A 16,380-nucleotide genomic window follows, 5' to 3' on the forward strand; every position below is an offset into this window, starting at 1 on the left:
GGCACTTAAGGCTTAGCGTCACATGAGTGATTTTCATGGTTTTATAAGTTTCTGGGAGATTTTAATTCTCTAAGACACAACAAAATCCCAATAGTCATTTTTATATGACGCTGGGAATGTGGCATGCAGGCTAATTCATGGAAGAAAGAATTAAAGCCTCCAGCAACCTTTTCGGCAATTGCGTGGGCAATGGAACAGAAAAGCAAGGAAAGATATAGAAATAAAAACCTGAAAATACTGCTTTAAAAGATAATTAAGGAAGTTTAAATTTAATCATATAAAAGCTCTGGATGTATGTGTGTGTGTATCATGATCAATATCACACTATGGTGTTAATAAAGCACACATCCCAGAGGTAGGATTGATTGTAGGTACTGTTATACAATGTGCTTTAGTAGCAGTTAAAGAGCATGTATTCTAAAACAAGACTGATCTGGGTTCAAGTCCTGTCCTCTGGAACCTGGTTAATTCCTGTTACTCTGAGCTGAATTATACAACACTTGGGCACTATTTCACTATATTATTCATTCGATAGGAGTAGCACTTGCAAGAGTAGTACTATGTGATAGTCATGATATACCTACCACATAGAAATCTTATGAAAATTATGTAAGAATATTATTGTAAAGCATTTGGCTTGATATTTAGTAATTACTCAATAAATAGTAGTTTATTATTTTTGTCTACTTTGCTTGAGAACTTAAAAAAATCTCTATGATTATGCATTGCTTTTGTAACAAGAATAAAAACAAAGTCCTATAAAAACAATGGGGATGGAAGAGGTTACTTCTGAAATGTATAGAGGGTAGGAAGGCACTTCTATAGGAAAAGCTAAAACTTTTCAAAATGATAGCCAACCATTCCTATTTTGATTTTCTCATTATTTTACCACAAAGTGCAGTGAGAGTAAGGCTGATTGCATCTCTAGGCATTATCTGTGTGAAGTTTATTTTGAAGGTAGAGTGCAGTACATTGCTTCTCTAAAAATCACACAATATGGGCTAGATCTATGTAGAGTAAATATTAACTAGATAAATATTTATTTCAGTCATATCTACTCCATTATATTGAAATCATAATTAGCTATAGCTGTAATCATTGCTTCACATTAAAAAAAATTTTTAAAGATTTTTTATTTATTTATTAGAGACAGAGAGAAAGAGAGAGAGAGAGAGAGAGAGAGAGAGAGAGAGAGAGAGAGAAACAGGCAAAGGGAGAAGCAGGCTCCATGCAGGGAGCCCGACACGGGACTTGATCCTGGGTTTCCAGGTTCAGGCCCAAAGGCTGCGCTAAACCTCTGAGCCACCGGGGCTGCCCCACATTTAAAAATTTAATTCTAGCCATAACTATTCCTTTAAATTTGAAAAGAAATGCCATTTTATTAGATGGTAGATTAAGATAGCCACATATTCTTTGAGATAGCCTCCCACTGAGAGGTGATGGTTGTTTGAAAACTGGGCTGGCTTTAGTAACTTGCTTGGCCACATCTAAAACGAGATACATTTTAGATATACTTATTACTAATATTCTTAACTGTCTTTTTTTCCCATTAACACCTCACTCCTAAATTAATCATTTAGCAAAATTAAGCTGAGTTTACAGTCACAAAAGATTGCTACGTGATTGACTAAAGCGTAAGTGGTGAATCAATATTAAAAGAACCAACATATTATTTTCTTCAAAAGATCAAGTCCTTATGACGTATTCTTACCAAAGCAAATTCATGAGATATCCTTCCATCCGGAGGCAGTTTTGCACCAAAACCTAGAGCTGGGAACATTTTATCACTGTCATAATCTTGAACGATTTCTCCCACTGCTTTCAGTGCCATTCCATAGGCATTCAGTTGGTAAGGATTCATGTAATGGAGAGATGTGGGCTGGGCGGGGTTGCCTGATGACAGAAAAAATATTTCAATCATGACTGATCCGGCCAAAGATGTCATTTTTTTGGACATTTTTCTTGATGCCTATTTTGGAATGAAATACTTAAAATTATGTTTTCTGCCTATAACCATACTGTGTCAAATAATTTCTTTTTGGATGGATATTAACATAAAAATATTCATTACATTATATCAGACATCTGGAAGGTTTTCCAAAGATATGCCAAGGCATATGCAGATTTTTTTTCAGAAATTATTCCTCTTTGTCAATACTACAGGCTACTCTTGAATCTCAGTTGCAGAAGAAGTATTAAAGTACTTTTGTTAAACTGATTTTATAGTCATCTTTATTTAAAAAAAAATCATGTACCTTTAGCTGAACCCTCATGCCTATAATTAGAGGACTATGAAGCCTTCTAAAGTTCTATTACAAACATAAATTGAATATTTGAAAAATATCTCAATTTAATCATTTTAAAGAGGAAAGCATAGGGATTTTAAAATTCAAGCCAATTAAATATCTCTCTCTGAAAAATGATTTGGAGTTTCTAACTAGACATTAAATGAGGAGCCAGAAGGCTCAAAGTCCAGTCTTGCAATTTTCAAGACAATACCCATAAAATGTCTGCAATAAATCCTACCCCAGTGTTTACTGGAAGGACAAAAGGAATTATGTGTGTGAAAGTGATTAAAAATAATAAAGCACCATAGAAATAGAAGGTTTAACTGCTACTGTTATTACTGTCTGGGTCAGCCACAAGGTTCTGAAATTTCAATATACTTATGTAGGATGTTGCACTTCAATAAGAGATGAATTTGAAAGAGAAAGTAATATAAGTTCTACCACTCAAACATATTGAGATTCACATTGAGTTGCCCTAATTACCAGCACAAAGGCTGCTTGAAAGTCCATTTAGTCTCTTAAGTGAAAATAGAAAGTTAAATGAGACTTGTAATAGCACATAAAGCTCAATTCTACATTAAAACATTGCCTGAAGGAGGAAAGCCTTAGGGCACAGTCCTTTTCTGATAAAAAAAATAATAATAATAAGCGCTTGAGATCCAGAGAGAAACAAAATTAAGGAGTGATCTCCCCTTGGTTTATAATACATATAATTATACACAGAACATTTCTGGTCTAAAAATAATACATTGCATAAATACATTTATATTTCCAAAGGGTTACTGGCATTCAAGGGCTGGTTCTACATGACGAAATTTCTGAAAAAGGATCTCCTGACAAAGTGGCCTTAACATCATCCCCTTCAATTTGACTAAACTTTGGAAAGGATTCTTCATAACTATAGGTTCCTGACCCTCCTTTTCTTAGAGCATTTGCTTTAGAAAACTTGCAGTTGTAAATTCTTTCTCTGTACCTTTGAGATATAAATCTTCTACAACCCAGGACTATCTTTCTCCAGGACCTGGAGCCATCCCGTTGAAATGTAATCATGTAGAAAGATAGTACTCCTACCCCTAGTCTCTTTGTAAAGGTGGGAGCCTAACTTTAATAAATTCTAATTAGCAAACAGACTGATGTCCCCTCTAATGTCCCTCATTACTTTTCCATTAGATCAAGACAACACTTCAAACCCCTCTCACCTTTTGTTTTGGAGGCACTGAGTTCAAATTTTCCCTTACATCCCAGTAATCTTGACCTCTATGGCAACAGTCCTAAATAAAGTCTTCCTGGTCTGTTTAAATTATCTGGTGCAATTTTTCAAAGACACCTTCTTCTATAGTTAGAATTTTGTACTTGATCAAAAGCCACTGGAGCCACAGTGGAGTAATATCATTACTGAGTGGTCATTTAACTCTCAAATATAATAAGAATTGTTACCCAGTGGCTGATGGCAACTAGGTCTATTTTATTAAGATAACTGTAACTCAAAATTAAAATACAAATATCACTCATACTCCAGCATGTCTAAACATCTTCACCTATCCTGAATAGCAGGGCTGGATCCCACTCATGCAAAGATTTGCCTGTCTCTTTCCAGCATCTTCATCCGACTATCTCTTCTTTGTATCACTAAAGATATGTTCGTTCCTATTTTTATCTCTCAAGTTGCCACCCTGTCCTAGAAGTCACTTGACTCCACTCCAGCTTATGTTTTATTTGCACCAGACAGGCTTCCTTGCTTATTCCAACCCTTATTGTCTTTCCTCTTCTACCTCTAGGACTCTTGTGTTCTGCACCACAAAATTTGGCAATTAAACATTTGCTACATTGACTGCCCATTCCTTGATCTGGACCATGTTTGTGCCACCTCTGTATCTGCATCAATGCATATGAAGAATGAGCTTGTGGTAAGTTGATAACACTGGGATCCAACTAATATCCATGATAATTATAATAGCATGAAATCTAACATGCATTGAATATCTTACTTCATATTTTTTTTAACCTTTCAACAAGTCTATGACATAGGTACTTTTTTATTATATCCATTTTTCAGGTTAAATAAACTTGCCCGAATCACACAGTAAAAGTTGATAAAACTAGAATGTAAATCTAGGCAGTCAGATTCCATAGTCCTTATTCATAGCTAGTACTTTATACTTAAGGATTTTGTAATATTTTAAACTCTGGATACTATCAAACAAACATATCTGATTTTGTTTTAGAGGTACATTGTGCCTTTATAAAAAAATCACACTTGACTACACTCTTTTTTTAAAAATGCTTTATTCAGGTATAATTCACATAACTTACAATTCAACCATTTAAAATGTACAATTCAGTGATTTTTAATATATTGACAGATAAGTACAACGGTCACCCCAATTGACAACATTTTTATCACCTCAAAAAGAAAACTTGTGCTGCCTATTCACTATCGCTCCCTTATCACTCAATCCAGCTCAGCTCTAAGAAATGATGAATCTTTGTCTCTACTAATTTGCTTCTTCTGGAAATTACATATACATGGATTCACATAATATGTGGCCTTCTGTGACTAGCCTCTTTCACTTAGCATAATGATTTCAAGGTTCATTTATGTCATGGCACCTATCAGTACTTCATATTTGCTGAATAGTATTCTCCTGTATGAATATATCATATTTAAAAATCCATTTATTGATGAATATTTGGACTGTTTCCACAAAATGGCTATTACACTGCTATAGTCTTTTCTGTATAAGTTTTTGTATAGACATATGTTTCCATCTTTCTTGTGTATACATCTAGGGGTGGAATTGCTGGGCCCTATGGTTACTCTATGTTTAACAACTTGAAGAACTGCCAATGTATTCTCTCAGATGACTATACCATTTTACATTCTCACATTCAGTGCATGAGCCTTCCAATTTCTCCACATCCTCGCCAACACATGTTATCTTTGGATTATAGCCATTCTAGTGGGTGTGACACAGTATTGTTATGGTTTCAATTTGCATTTCCTGATGTCTAAGTTTGCCAAATATCTTTTCCTTTGCTTATTGAGTGATCATTTGTACATCTTCTGTGGAAAAATATCTATTCAGATCCTTTACCCATTTTTAAAATGGGGTTATTGGTCTTTATATTGAATTATTAGAGTTCTTTATACATTCTAGGATACAAGTTCTCTATGAGATATATGATTTGCTAATATTTTCTCATATTCTGAGGTTTGTCTTTTCACTTAGTTAACAGTGTTCTGTGAAGCATAAAAAGGTTTTGACTGATAGTTTAATCAATTAATTAATTAATTAATTTTTGCTTATGTTCTAGTGTCATATTTAACAATCAATGCCAAATTCAAGGTCATAAAGGTGTATCCCTCTGTTTCCATCTAATAGTTTATAATTTTAGTCCTAATATTTAGGTCTTTGATCTATTTTGCGTGAATTTTGTTTTTGATATGCGGAAAAGGTCCAATTTCAGTCATTTGTAGGTGGCTATCCTGTCATCCCAGCATTATTTGCTGAAAAAGCTATTATTTCCCTACTGAATCGTCTTGGTACCTTTCGTAAATCAGTTAACTTTAGTCTCTGGAATCTCTATTCTAGTTCATGGATCTATACATCTATCTTTACACCAGCACTATGCTTTCGTGGTTACTGTTGCTTTGTAGTAAGTTTCCAAAATGGGAAATATGAATATTCTCACTTTGTTCTTTGTTTTCAAGTCTGCTTTGGCTCTTCTGGATCCCTTAAAATTCCATATGAGTTTCTGGGTCATCATTTATGCAAAAGAGGTCTTTCAGGTTTTGAATGAGATTGCATTGATCCTGTTCACTGCTTTGAGAAATGTTCTTCTCTCAACAGTTGAGTTTTCTAATCCATGAAAATGGCATATTTTTCCACTTACTTAGATCTTTCATTTCTTTCAAGATTTTTTTCAGAATATAGTTTTTGAGTGTGAATTTTATACTTACTTTGTTAAGCTTATTCCTCTGTATTATATTCCTCTTGATACTACTGTAAATGGAATTTTCTTAACTTCACTTTCAGATTGTTAACTGGAACTATATAGAAAAAGACCTGATTTTTATATATTGATATTTTATCCTTCAATCTTGCTATGCTTATTTATTAGTTTTAATAGATTTTTAGTGAATTCATTTGGATTTTTTACATATAAGATTATGTTAATCTGCAAATAGAAATCATTTTAATTCTTCCTTTCCAATCTGGATATTTTTTCTTTTTCTTGACTAATTGCTATAATGACAACTGCCAGTACAACGTGGAATAGAAGCGGCAAAAGCAGACATCCTTGCCCTAGTTCTCATTTTAGGGGGAATGCATTAAGCTATGTTAGGTATGAGTTTTTCATATTCTCCCTTCATAAAGTTAATAAGTCAACTTCTATTCCTAGTTTGTTAAGTGTTTTTATTCTGAAAATGTGTTAGACATTGCCAAATGCTTTTTTCTGCATCAATTGACAGGACAACATGATTTCTACATTTGCTTCTATTGACATGGTAAGGTATTTGATTTTTTAATATTAAGCCAACCTTGCATTCCTGGAATATTACTTCCTCAGGGTTTATAATTTTCTTCCTTTTCCTGTTCTTATGATACATAATAATTCACGTCAAATGATTGTTCTGTTTCAAAGTTACTTCAAAATAAAATTTTAAAAGTTGACTATTTTTCCTTTCTTGAAATGTTTGATAAACAAATTATGAATATCTGTACATGGGTGTTATATGACAATTTCCCTGAATTAAATATAAATGTGCTAAAATGAGTAATTCTTAAAAATAGTCAAGGAAAGATGAATTGAGTTGCATAAAGTACATGTATTTGAATTACATTTACATATATTAATACATATAAAAATACTAGAAAATGAAGATAATTCAACACACTTCAGTATTAAGGTTATGTATGAAGATGAAGGGAGAATAGAAGAAATAGGCTGAAGTACACAATGGGCTTAACTAGGTTTCAAATTTTCTTTTTAAAAATATGTGAAGCAAAAATTAAAAACTTAATATTTAATAAATTTGAATGGGACTATTGGCATTTTTAAAGTTTCTTCTAGTCATTTGTATACCTATTTCATAATAGTAAAGAGGAAGGGAAACTGACCTGAATTTTACATGACACACTTCAGAAGTATGTAAATATAGGAATAAAATATCTAACCTCATGAAAAGAAATATTTATTTCTCAATTAATTGCTGAAATTTTTTACTAGTGATAGTTATAATACTCACCATTTGATGCTGTAAAATCAATAGCCACTGTGAAATTGATTTGCGTTCTAGAATATAAGTAAATAAGAATCATTAATAATAAATCTCATAGAAAAATGTTTGTTTTACATTTGTGTTATCAAATTTTTTAACATCATTTAGTTTCCTATATGTATGATAGCAGGGAAATTACAGTACCCGCTGGATAGCATCAGGATAGGCAGTTTTAAAAGGTAAAAACTGAGCAAAATACTTTTATAACCATACAACTCTAAAATAAGAAATAAAGTTTCAGGAATAAAAATAACTCCTTTTGGTAATAATAACTAAGTGAGGGATTCATAATAAAGAAGTCAAAATGCAAATAATGATTTGCCAGTCTCCAACACCAGCATTTACTATCAACTTGCTTTTAAAACCATTCTGTAGTCATTGTTGAATCATTATACCCTTAAAAATGTGACACAGCAAAAATCATCTCTAATAATATCTTTCTTAAACTAATTCTTTTCACAACCCTGAACACACAGGATTTTCTTCTGCATTCTTCTGAAATGAAGTATTTCAGATAAAGGTCTACCCTCAGTACTCATAGCATTCCTGGATGCATGAATTTATAGACATAGATAAATATTTATATAGATAATGTTGGCTATATATAATATAAACTTTCATTTATATCAATGAAATAGGTTAGTTCCTGCTTTTTTTTCCTGATAGAAACCAAAGAGGTGGCATTTATGTATAAAACCTCACTTTTGTATACACCTAAATACTCTTTGCATATGTAACTCCACCTCTTACCAATGAAGGGAAAAAAAACACAAATAAGCAACATGGTAGGATTACTGGGATCACCTACAATCATTTATAATTTAAAAAGTAAATCATTTGAAAACATGGTACTATAAATCATCTTATTTTTAGAAACAAATTACTTCGGGCATATTGCACAACTTATTTAACACTTCAAAGTTTGGAACTGCTATTTAAACTGTCACTAATGATGATGATGATGATGATGATGATAATGGGTACTACAGTACAGGATCCCTTGTAGTTCTCTTAGTAAAATTTATAGTGACATTTCCTTGTTTTTCTAAAAATTCAGCTTCAAAATCCTTAATACTATTCAGGTATTGAAACAAATTCACACATTTTTTCCCTAAGGAATGAACAACCTTTTGTGCTTTACATTTAATAAAAACTAATATAGAGTCTCTTTATAGTTATAGGTAATTTTTTTCTCAGTAGAAATTAGGTTTATAGGCTAAGAATATAGGCTAATTTGGAGCATAACACTAACAAGTATGAACCAAAAGGAGTAAAAAATTTTAGAAAATGAATATAGTGAGACTTTTGGGAGAACACTTTGAGATAATGAATCCCTTTGAGGAATTGAAAAGAAGAGCCACCATCAGTATATTGCTTCGTAATTCTGCTGCCAGGGAAAGAAGTGATTGTAATAAAGGGTATTACAGGTGTATCAGAAAAGGTAAAGCTTTTAAGTCTGAAAGAACAGGGTTTGAATTCCAGCAAACCAGTTGCCGACGTTAGCCAAGTTTCAAAATTCTCAGAGGTAAGTGCCCGGCACATAATAATAGCAAGACCTGACAGACAAATTAAATGAAATATATCTTTCTCTATATATTTATTTGTAATACACATTTTACAAATATCATATATCATAAGCATATAAAATGTTTTTACTTAGTGTATATCAATTAACTTTATAATGATTTTTTAAAAAATACGGGATCCCTGGGTGGTGCAGCGGTTTGGCGCCTGCCTTTGGCCCAGGGCGCGATCCTGGAGACCCGGATCAAATCCCACGTCGGGCTCCCGGTGCATGGAGCCTGCTTCTCCCTCTGCCTGTGTCTCTGCCTCTCTCTCTCTCTCTGTGTGTGTGTGTGACTATCATAAATAAATAAATTAAAAAAAATACTATTATTCTCCTTTTACAGGCAAGGAAATCTATGCTCACAAAGCTTAATAACTTTGACACCAGTGATAAATGCCAGTATTGAAATCTGAATTCACATCTACCCTCAAAGACCATATTCATAAACTCCATACTACTCTATTTCTATAATTAAATATTTATAAACTGCTTGACTATAATAACATAATAAAAGAGAGTGATTATTATGTTACAAACATAAAAATGATACTATACAAATTTCCTTCAGTGGTAAGAATGCCAGGGTACATTCTTGTGGTTGGGCAAATTAGCCCTTCTATCAAGTATGTTGTTCAATATACAAATCACAAAATTATCAGTACAAATGCCTTTTCATGTTATTTTTTTTTCCAAATGATACCTCTTCAGAAATGAACAATAACTCTGAGCTTCAAAAACATATGTTTTAGCTAATTATAGAGGTCAGTTTAGATGTTGAGTCTTTGGTTTAATCTTCCTTACGCTGCAGGGATAGACACCTTGTCTTGATTCAATTGTCTCTTGGAATAGTGTCTGCACAATGCTTTGCCAATGTTGGAACCTCACTGTATTTGTTGGGTGAATGAATGCATTCATTTTATGATGGTTTCTACTAAGTCTCCAAGATAGCCCAAGATGTGTAACATAACTACCAACTTCTTAGAAGCATTAGTTGCAGAGAAAAAGTTTTGATAATTGGAGATACAATGGTCCTTTCAAAGCCAAAATTGTGCCTAGCAAAACTATAAGGAAAAGCATGGCTACCAATTAAAGAACTATATTGTACATAAGAATTTTTAAAAAGGAGATATTTATTATTAAACTGCTTTACTGAAACCTCTAGCTAACAAAATGTCTAGCTAGCTAAATAAACTAAATTACAAAACCAAGCAGTTAGGTACCCAAAAAAAGTCTTAAAAAAAAAAGAAAATGTTTAAAAAGGAAAGAAAGAAGGAAGAAAAGAAAGAAGAAAGAAAGAGAGTGAGGGGAGCCTCTTATTACACTATTTGGGTTTTCCATTTAAAAAACTGTAATTCAACATTTTTTGAGCATCTTGATTGCCAAGCACTGTGTTAAGAAAATAGGAGCAAACCAAAAACAATGCTGATCTCCTAGAGCTTATGATTCCAGCTTTCTACCATTAAAAGCAGTGGCAAAAATAGCACAGCAGTTATCATTGAATTCATAATCAATAGCATAACCTAAAACTCAACTGTGCATTTACTGTGGATTTCAGCTTATTCATTCCCACGGTTCCCAAGTTCCCATTCGTATTATAATGTATACTTGCCATACCAGGAGTCACATGCTATGCTATTTTGAAAGTATTAATGAACAAAGGTTTTTCTGAGAAAGAAAGCGTGCACGTGTCCTCGCGGACAAGTGGAGGCAGGAGTAGATGGGGCAGAGCAGAATATTAAGCAGCCTCAATGCTCTGCACAGAGCCCCACATGGGGCTTGATCTCACAACCCTGAAACCATGACCTGAGCAGAAGTCAAGAGTTGATGCTTCACCGACTGAGCCATCCTGGCACCCCACTAATAAAAGTTTTAAAGAAAGTTGCTAACAATACTATGACTTTAGGCTATGAGACAGATTTCTTGTAGACTTTGATAAATGATGTATCATAAAAGTAAACCAAACAAAACATCTTCATTGGTAATCCTGTTACCCTTTCTCATTCTTTAATATTGCATGAAGCCTAATGTTAGAGGGAAAAAATTAATCACGCATCAAAGTAAGAAATCTGAATTCATACAAGATGACTCCTGGCAAAATGTTCATAAAATTATCACATATAAATCCTTGAAATATTTTGCTCAGGAAGCGTTACTTTAGCTGTCATTTTGCATTTTAGAAGCTGACAAGGAGCAGAATTTCAAGAAATCTAGACAGGAGTATTACATTCCAGAGCATAAAAAAGGCATGCCTGCCAAATTTCATGAGTTAGTAGTAACATCTCATGAGACTTCCCAATGCATATATCCTAGTATTGCTAAATGCATACTTGGAAAATGTCCTTATTTTTCTCTGCCACCTTTCCAAAAGCTGTAAATGACAAATCAGATGTCAAGTTGGAAGATTTAACTAGCACAGCAAAGATCCATAAAAAACGAGTATCTATATGTATGTCAAAGAAAACCACACATATGCCAGCATGCACCTGCGCACATGCACACACACAGTAATAGCCTCTTAGACAACTTTTCTGTGGGTGTCATTACGAATTAATTATTGAGAACTAACAACTTTGATGGGTGTGTGCAGAAGGACTGTTTTACTTTCTTCCCAATTTCAAATTCTGTTCAGCTGCACAAACTGAACATTATCAATATGAAAGAAGAACTGTCACCATCCTTCTTTATTTTTTTTAAGATTTTATTTATTTATTCCTGAGAGACACAGAGGGAGAGAGAGAGAGGCAGAGACACAGGCAGAGGGAGAAGCAGGCTCCATGCAGGAATCCCGATGTGGGACTTGATCCCGGGTCTCCAGAATCACACCCTGGGCTGAAGGCGGTGCTAAACCGCTGAGCCATCCGGGCTGCCCCACCATCCTTCTTTAAATTAATCTTGACAAACTCAGGTTCAGATCCACCAGCTGCTGGAATTTAGAACTTTTAAATAAAACTGAGATGCCCACTTGGCTCTAAGATCCCTCTTATTCTTGCCACTCCAGCACCAAGACTACGCTTCTGCCTTGATATACTGACATGCACTCTCATTCTGACTTCAGTTCTGGAATCTACTCTGCATCCCTGGTTTACCCGCTCCAGGCACCATCATCCTGCCAATCCTTTCTAGCCTTAAGTCACCATGGGCTAAATCTTAAATTGTTTCCTTTTTTCTCAAAGGCAGTTCGATTACCTAAATGAAACAATAATTGCCTGATTCAAAATTTTGCTGCATCTTAAAAATTCCTTCTTCCTATTCCCAGAAACTACTCACAGGATTAAGTGCCCACAGCAAGTTAGATCTAGAATGATGGCAAACTTTGAAATACACAAATGCAAAATTCACTTCCACTTACTTGCCACATGATCTTGGAAAAGCTATTGAAGCACCCTGCAGCTCATTTATAATAAGTAAATCTTAATAAAGCCTTCTCTGGATTGTTTTGAGGACAAGTACCTGTCCTTTAGTATGTAGTCAATAAGCAGTTGTTACGCTTCCTTGTTATCACAATTATCTATGTTACCTTTTTGGGATCTGAGTTAGCATACTTCTTTGAAAACTGGAGTGTGCAGGGCTTATCAAATTTCTGGACCTACCAGAGTTTCAGGTTATTTCTGAGAACCTGACCCTCCCATGTCAGATTTCCTTTCCTACCAGCTATTAAGGTCTTAACCTGCCCAACCCAAAACTGCAGCATGAATGATCTAACCTTGTTAGGAGGTATTATCTGAGTACTTCCTCCAACAAAATCTCTTGGTATGAAGTAACTGTAAGCTTTGACTCCTGCCTTAAATTTTCTTTTCTATCCTTCCAAACAGACTGGATTTCTGATAGCTCAGTGAAATGGCAAAAGAATAAAAAGCAATGAGACAAATGATGTGGTTCTTAAACTATTTACACTAATACTGGTCCTTACTAAATCTAGTTTTCATCCATTACCAAACCTTTGTGTTTTCATTGGACTTTGAAGCTTGATTTCAATTGGTTTTTGTTTTTAACACAGTGTTCCAAAGTGCAACTTCACAAGGTCTTGCAGTTCAAGAGCTTCTTCTCAACAAAGATATGCAAGATGGCCAACCTGTTTTCAACTCTTTAGGAAATATCTTATAGGTGACATAATCAAAATAAACAAATAAAACATCACCCTAAACAAACAAAAAAAAATGCAAGCACTCTCCACAATTTAAAGTGAGGTAGACATTGAAGAGGTAATCATCCCTAGTAGAAAGACTATGAACTTTTGAATCATAGATTGGAGCTTGAAACCCAGAATCACAACTAGCTAGCTACTTGTGAGTCCTCGGCAAAATTGCCTAATCTCTAAGACCCAGTTTTCTCAAATGATAAAGAGGTAATAACTATGCTGAAGAAGTCCTCTAATTAATAAAAATAAATCCCCAAAGAACCTGCTAATAACAAATATTCTATGTGCTCGAGGACAAATCTCCTGAGCAATCCATGTCATCCTCTCCTGGTTCATACTAATCTTTTCCTCTGTTGGGTCAGCAGAGACAGTTCTCTCTTAACATTAACACATATTTCTTTTTCACTAATCCTTCCCAGAGTGTTGGTCAGTGACCTATTAAGGATGAGGTAATAAATAAACTCCCAACCAGTATAGGTAGTAGAAGTGCGTTGTCTCTAGATAACTTAAAAACAATAATGCAATCTTCCAATCTTCAGTCTACATTTTACTGTAACCACAAACCAGCAATTCTAAGCAATAGAAGTGATAAAACTCTCCTGCTCTACTACAATCTGTACACCAGAGAGAAACTATTCTAAAGATAGCGTGGCTGGAAATGCACCCTCTGATCATAAAACATAACTAAGAAACAGCCTGATACAAAACATCTCGTCAATATTTGGGCTAAATGAGTGCTAGTTCTGATCGTGAAGCATACATGCAGTTTTCTTGGACTTTGAAATAAATGGCTCTGAAGAAAATAATCTGAAAAATAACATAAGCTGTCAATGAAACCACACTTAACTGGACCTGTCTGGCCTTTTCAAGCATGCATTTAAACATGTATAAAAATGAAAATCATGCATTAACTAAAACAAAGTTTCTGAGTCTTAATATTTGTAAAAGTTTCTTTTCTAAATCTTAGTTTAGATGAGTTTAGTTTACATATGATAATACTCGATGTGAATGTATTTATAGAAGGGAGAATGGTTTTGTTTTTATTAGATTTACCCCTATTTGGCGCTGCAGGGTTTAGCTCTCCACTGATTTGATGAATGCAAAACACTTGGGTGCCACAACAAGAAACACTATAAAATATCCTAACTTGTATATTCAGTTTTCAAAAAGAAATTGGATTAGGAAAAAAAAAAAAACCTCAAAAACCTTGCAGTATTGCATGTTCTGGCAAGATGTGCTCCCTGAGGCCACCTATCCAAAATAATGCCACCAACTTTATAAAACTAAGGCAAATATTTTACAATATCATTGCACTTGCTTCAAGTATTTTTAAGGTAAGAAATCCTTATGGAGATTGCTGATAACAGAACTTACGGATATTCAATTCACCCTTAAAATAAGCAGTATCAAAAAGCCCATTCCAGTCTTTAAAATTAGCTTAAAATAGGGAGGTAACTCTTTTATTTTCTCCTCTAAGACTTCTTACTTCTTTTAAGTGGAATATAAACCTTTTATTTACAATTTCAGACAAGTTTTAGAATCAGAATCAAGAGTTTGGGTTGACATTGGAATGAATGGAAGGAATGTTTTGGTATTCCTCCAAAGAGAAGTGAACTACAAAAAATTACTGTTATTGATAAATTTTGTAAGCTTGAATATATCTTTTTTCTCTCCACATCTCTGATAACTGGGACAATTACCACCAACGATATTATGAAGATCAAATACGATAAGACACATTGGAACTTTAAACAAATTCAAATTATTGAGAAAAATAGTAGCTAGCATTTACTGAGGGTTAACTCTCTGCCATTTAATCCACATAGCTACTCCATGATATACTCTATTCTTTTTATTCCTATTTAATGTAAATGGAAACAGTGTATGCTAAAAAGAGGCAGATCTAGGATTTGAACTACGCAGTTCATATCAGAACCCGAATTCTTGGTCATGACTATGCACTGCCTCAGTTATCAGCAACCACATCTTTGCAATTGACTTGATTTTGGCCAAATACTTAACTATTAATTTCCCAGAACTTGTCCACTGAGCATCTAACCTATTACCCTCTTTCATGGTCTGGTAAGATGTGAGGGAAACAAGCAGTCCCATGCTTCTAATCTTGATCTCATCTTTTCCTCCAAGTCACTACAAACCCAGATATGAGTTAAATGGAAATAATTTCTGGCAGAGGCAACATAAAGGCATTTTCTTATCCCAGAAAACCTGGTTTGTCTGTTTTATTTGATGATTGTGGTATGCATTGTGGAAAGAGGAAGGTCACAAATGATAAAGTCAAGGAAACAGGTTTATAATCTAGTTCACTGAATTGGCATACTCCATTTAAAAATCCTATTTGTTTATAATGTTTCATTAAACTTAGAGATTTGGGGGAAAGGGTAGGAAAGTCAGGTTTAAAATGGCTTTCTCTTTTTTTTAAAAAAAAAAGATTTTATTTATAATATTTTATTTATTTATTTATTTATTTATTTATTTATTTATTTATTTATGAGAGATGCAGAGAGAGAGAGAGAGAGAGAGAGAGAGGCAGAGACACAGGCAGAGGGAGAAGCAGGCTCCCTGCAAGGAGCCCAACGCAGGACTCGATCCCGGGACTCCAGGATCACACCCTGGGCTGACACTGAGCCACCCAGGGATCCCTTAAAATAGTTTTCTCATCCATCTGGATTTATTTAGTGTATTTGGTGTTCAGTTGTCCAAAAATATCTTAAAATTGCCAGTCTCTTTGAGAAAACAAGTCACAAACGGACAAATTAAAATGACACCAAAAAACTAGCAACCACTAAGTGGTGGGGACTTTTGCAGCTCATTGGAATCAGCTGGATGAAAGTTTGAGCTTTCTTCAAAGGAAGGAAAAGACAGTTTATAGTTCTGTAAGTTTCTAATATATTCAATAGTCTGATAAAAATAATGGACTAGGGTTCCATGTTGACATAAAATTCTGGTAACTTAGAGGGACTCAGTATGCAGAACTTGTGATCTGTTTCCCCCTTCACCTGCCAGTCAAAGAGATGTATAAAACTATAAATATTTGTTCTTGATCATGTTAGTGGTGGAGTGAAGAGTTTTATGAGGATTTAAG

At 34.2% G+C, this 16,380-nt stretch overlaps 1 protein-coding gene across 1 annotated transcript in view; it reads right to left on the reverse strand.

Annotated features, from left to right (window-relative positions):
• CPNE8 (copine 8) overlaps positions 1-16,380 on the reverse strand; it is a 216,348-nt gene that overhangs the window by 32,249 nt on the left and 167,719 nt on the right. The window contains exons 14-15 of the mRNA XM_055318917.1: positions 7,540-7,586; positions 1,712-1,893 (exon numbers count right to left, since the gene is read on the reverse strand). Coding sequence (XP_055174892.1) covers positions 1,712-1,893; positions 7,540-7,586 — 229 coding nt within the window. The remainder of the gene's footprint in view (positions 1-1,711; positions 1,894-7,539; positions 7,587-16,380) is intronic.

This window comes from Nyctereutes procyonoides, unplaced genomic scaffold (assembly GCF_905146905.1).
Source record: "Nyctereutes procyonoides isolate TBG_1078 unplaced genomic scaffold, NYPRO_anot_genome, whole genome shotgun sequence".
NCBI classification, from domain to species: Eukaryota; Metazoa; Chordata; class Mammalia; order Carnivora; family Canidae; genus Nyctereutes; species Nyctereutes procyonoides.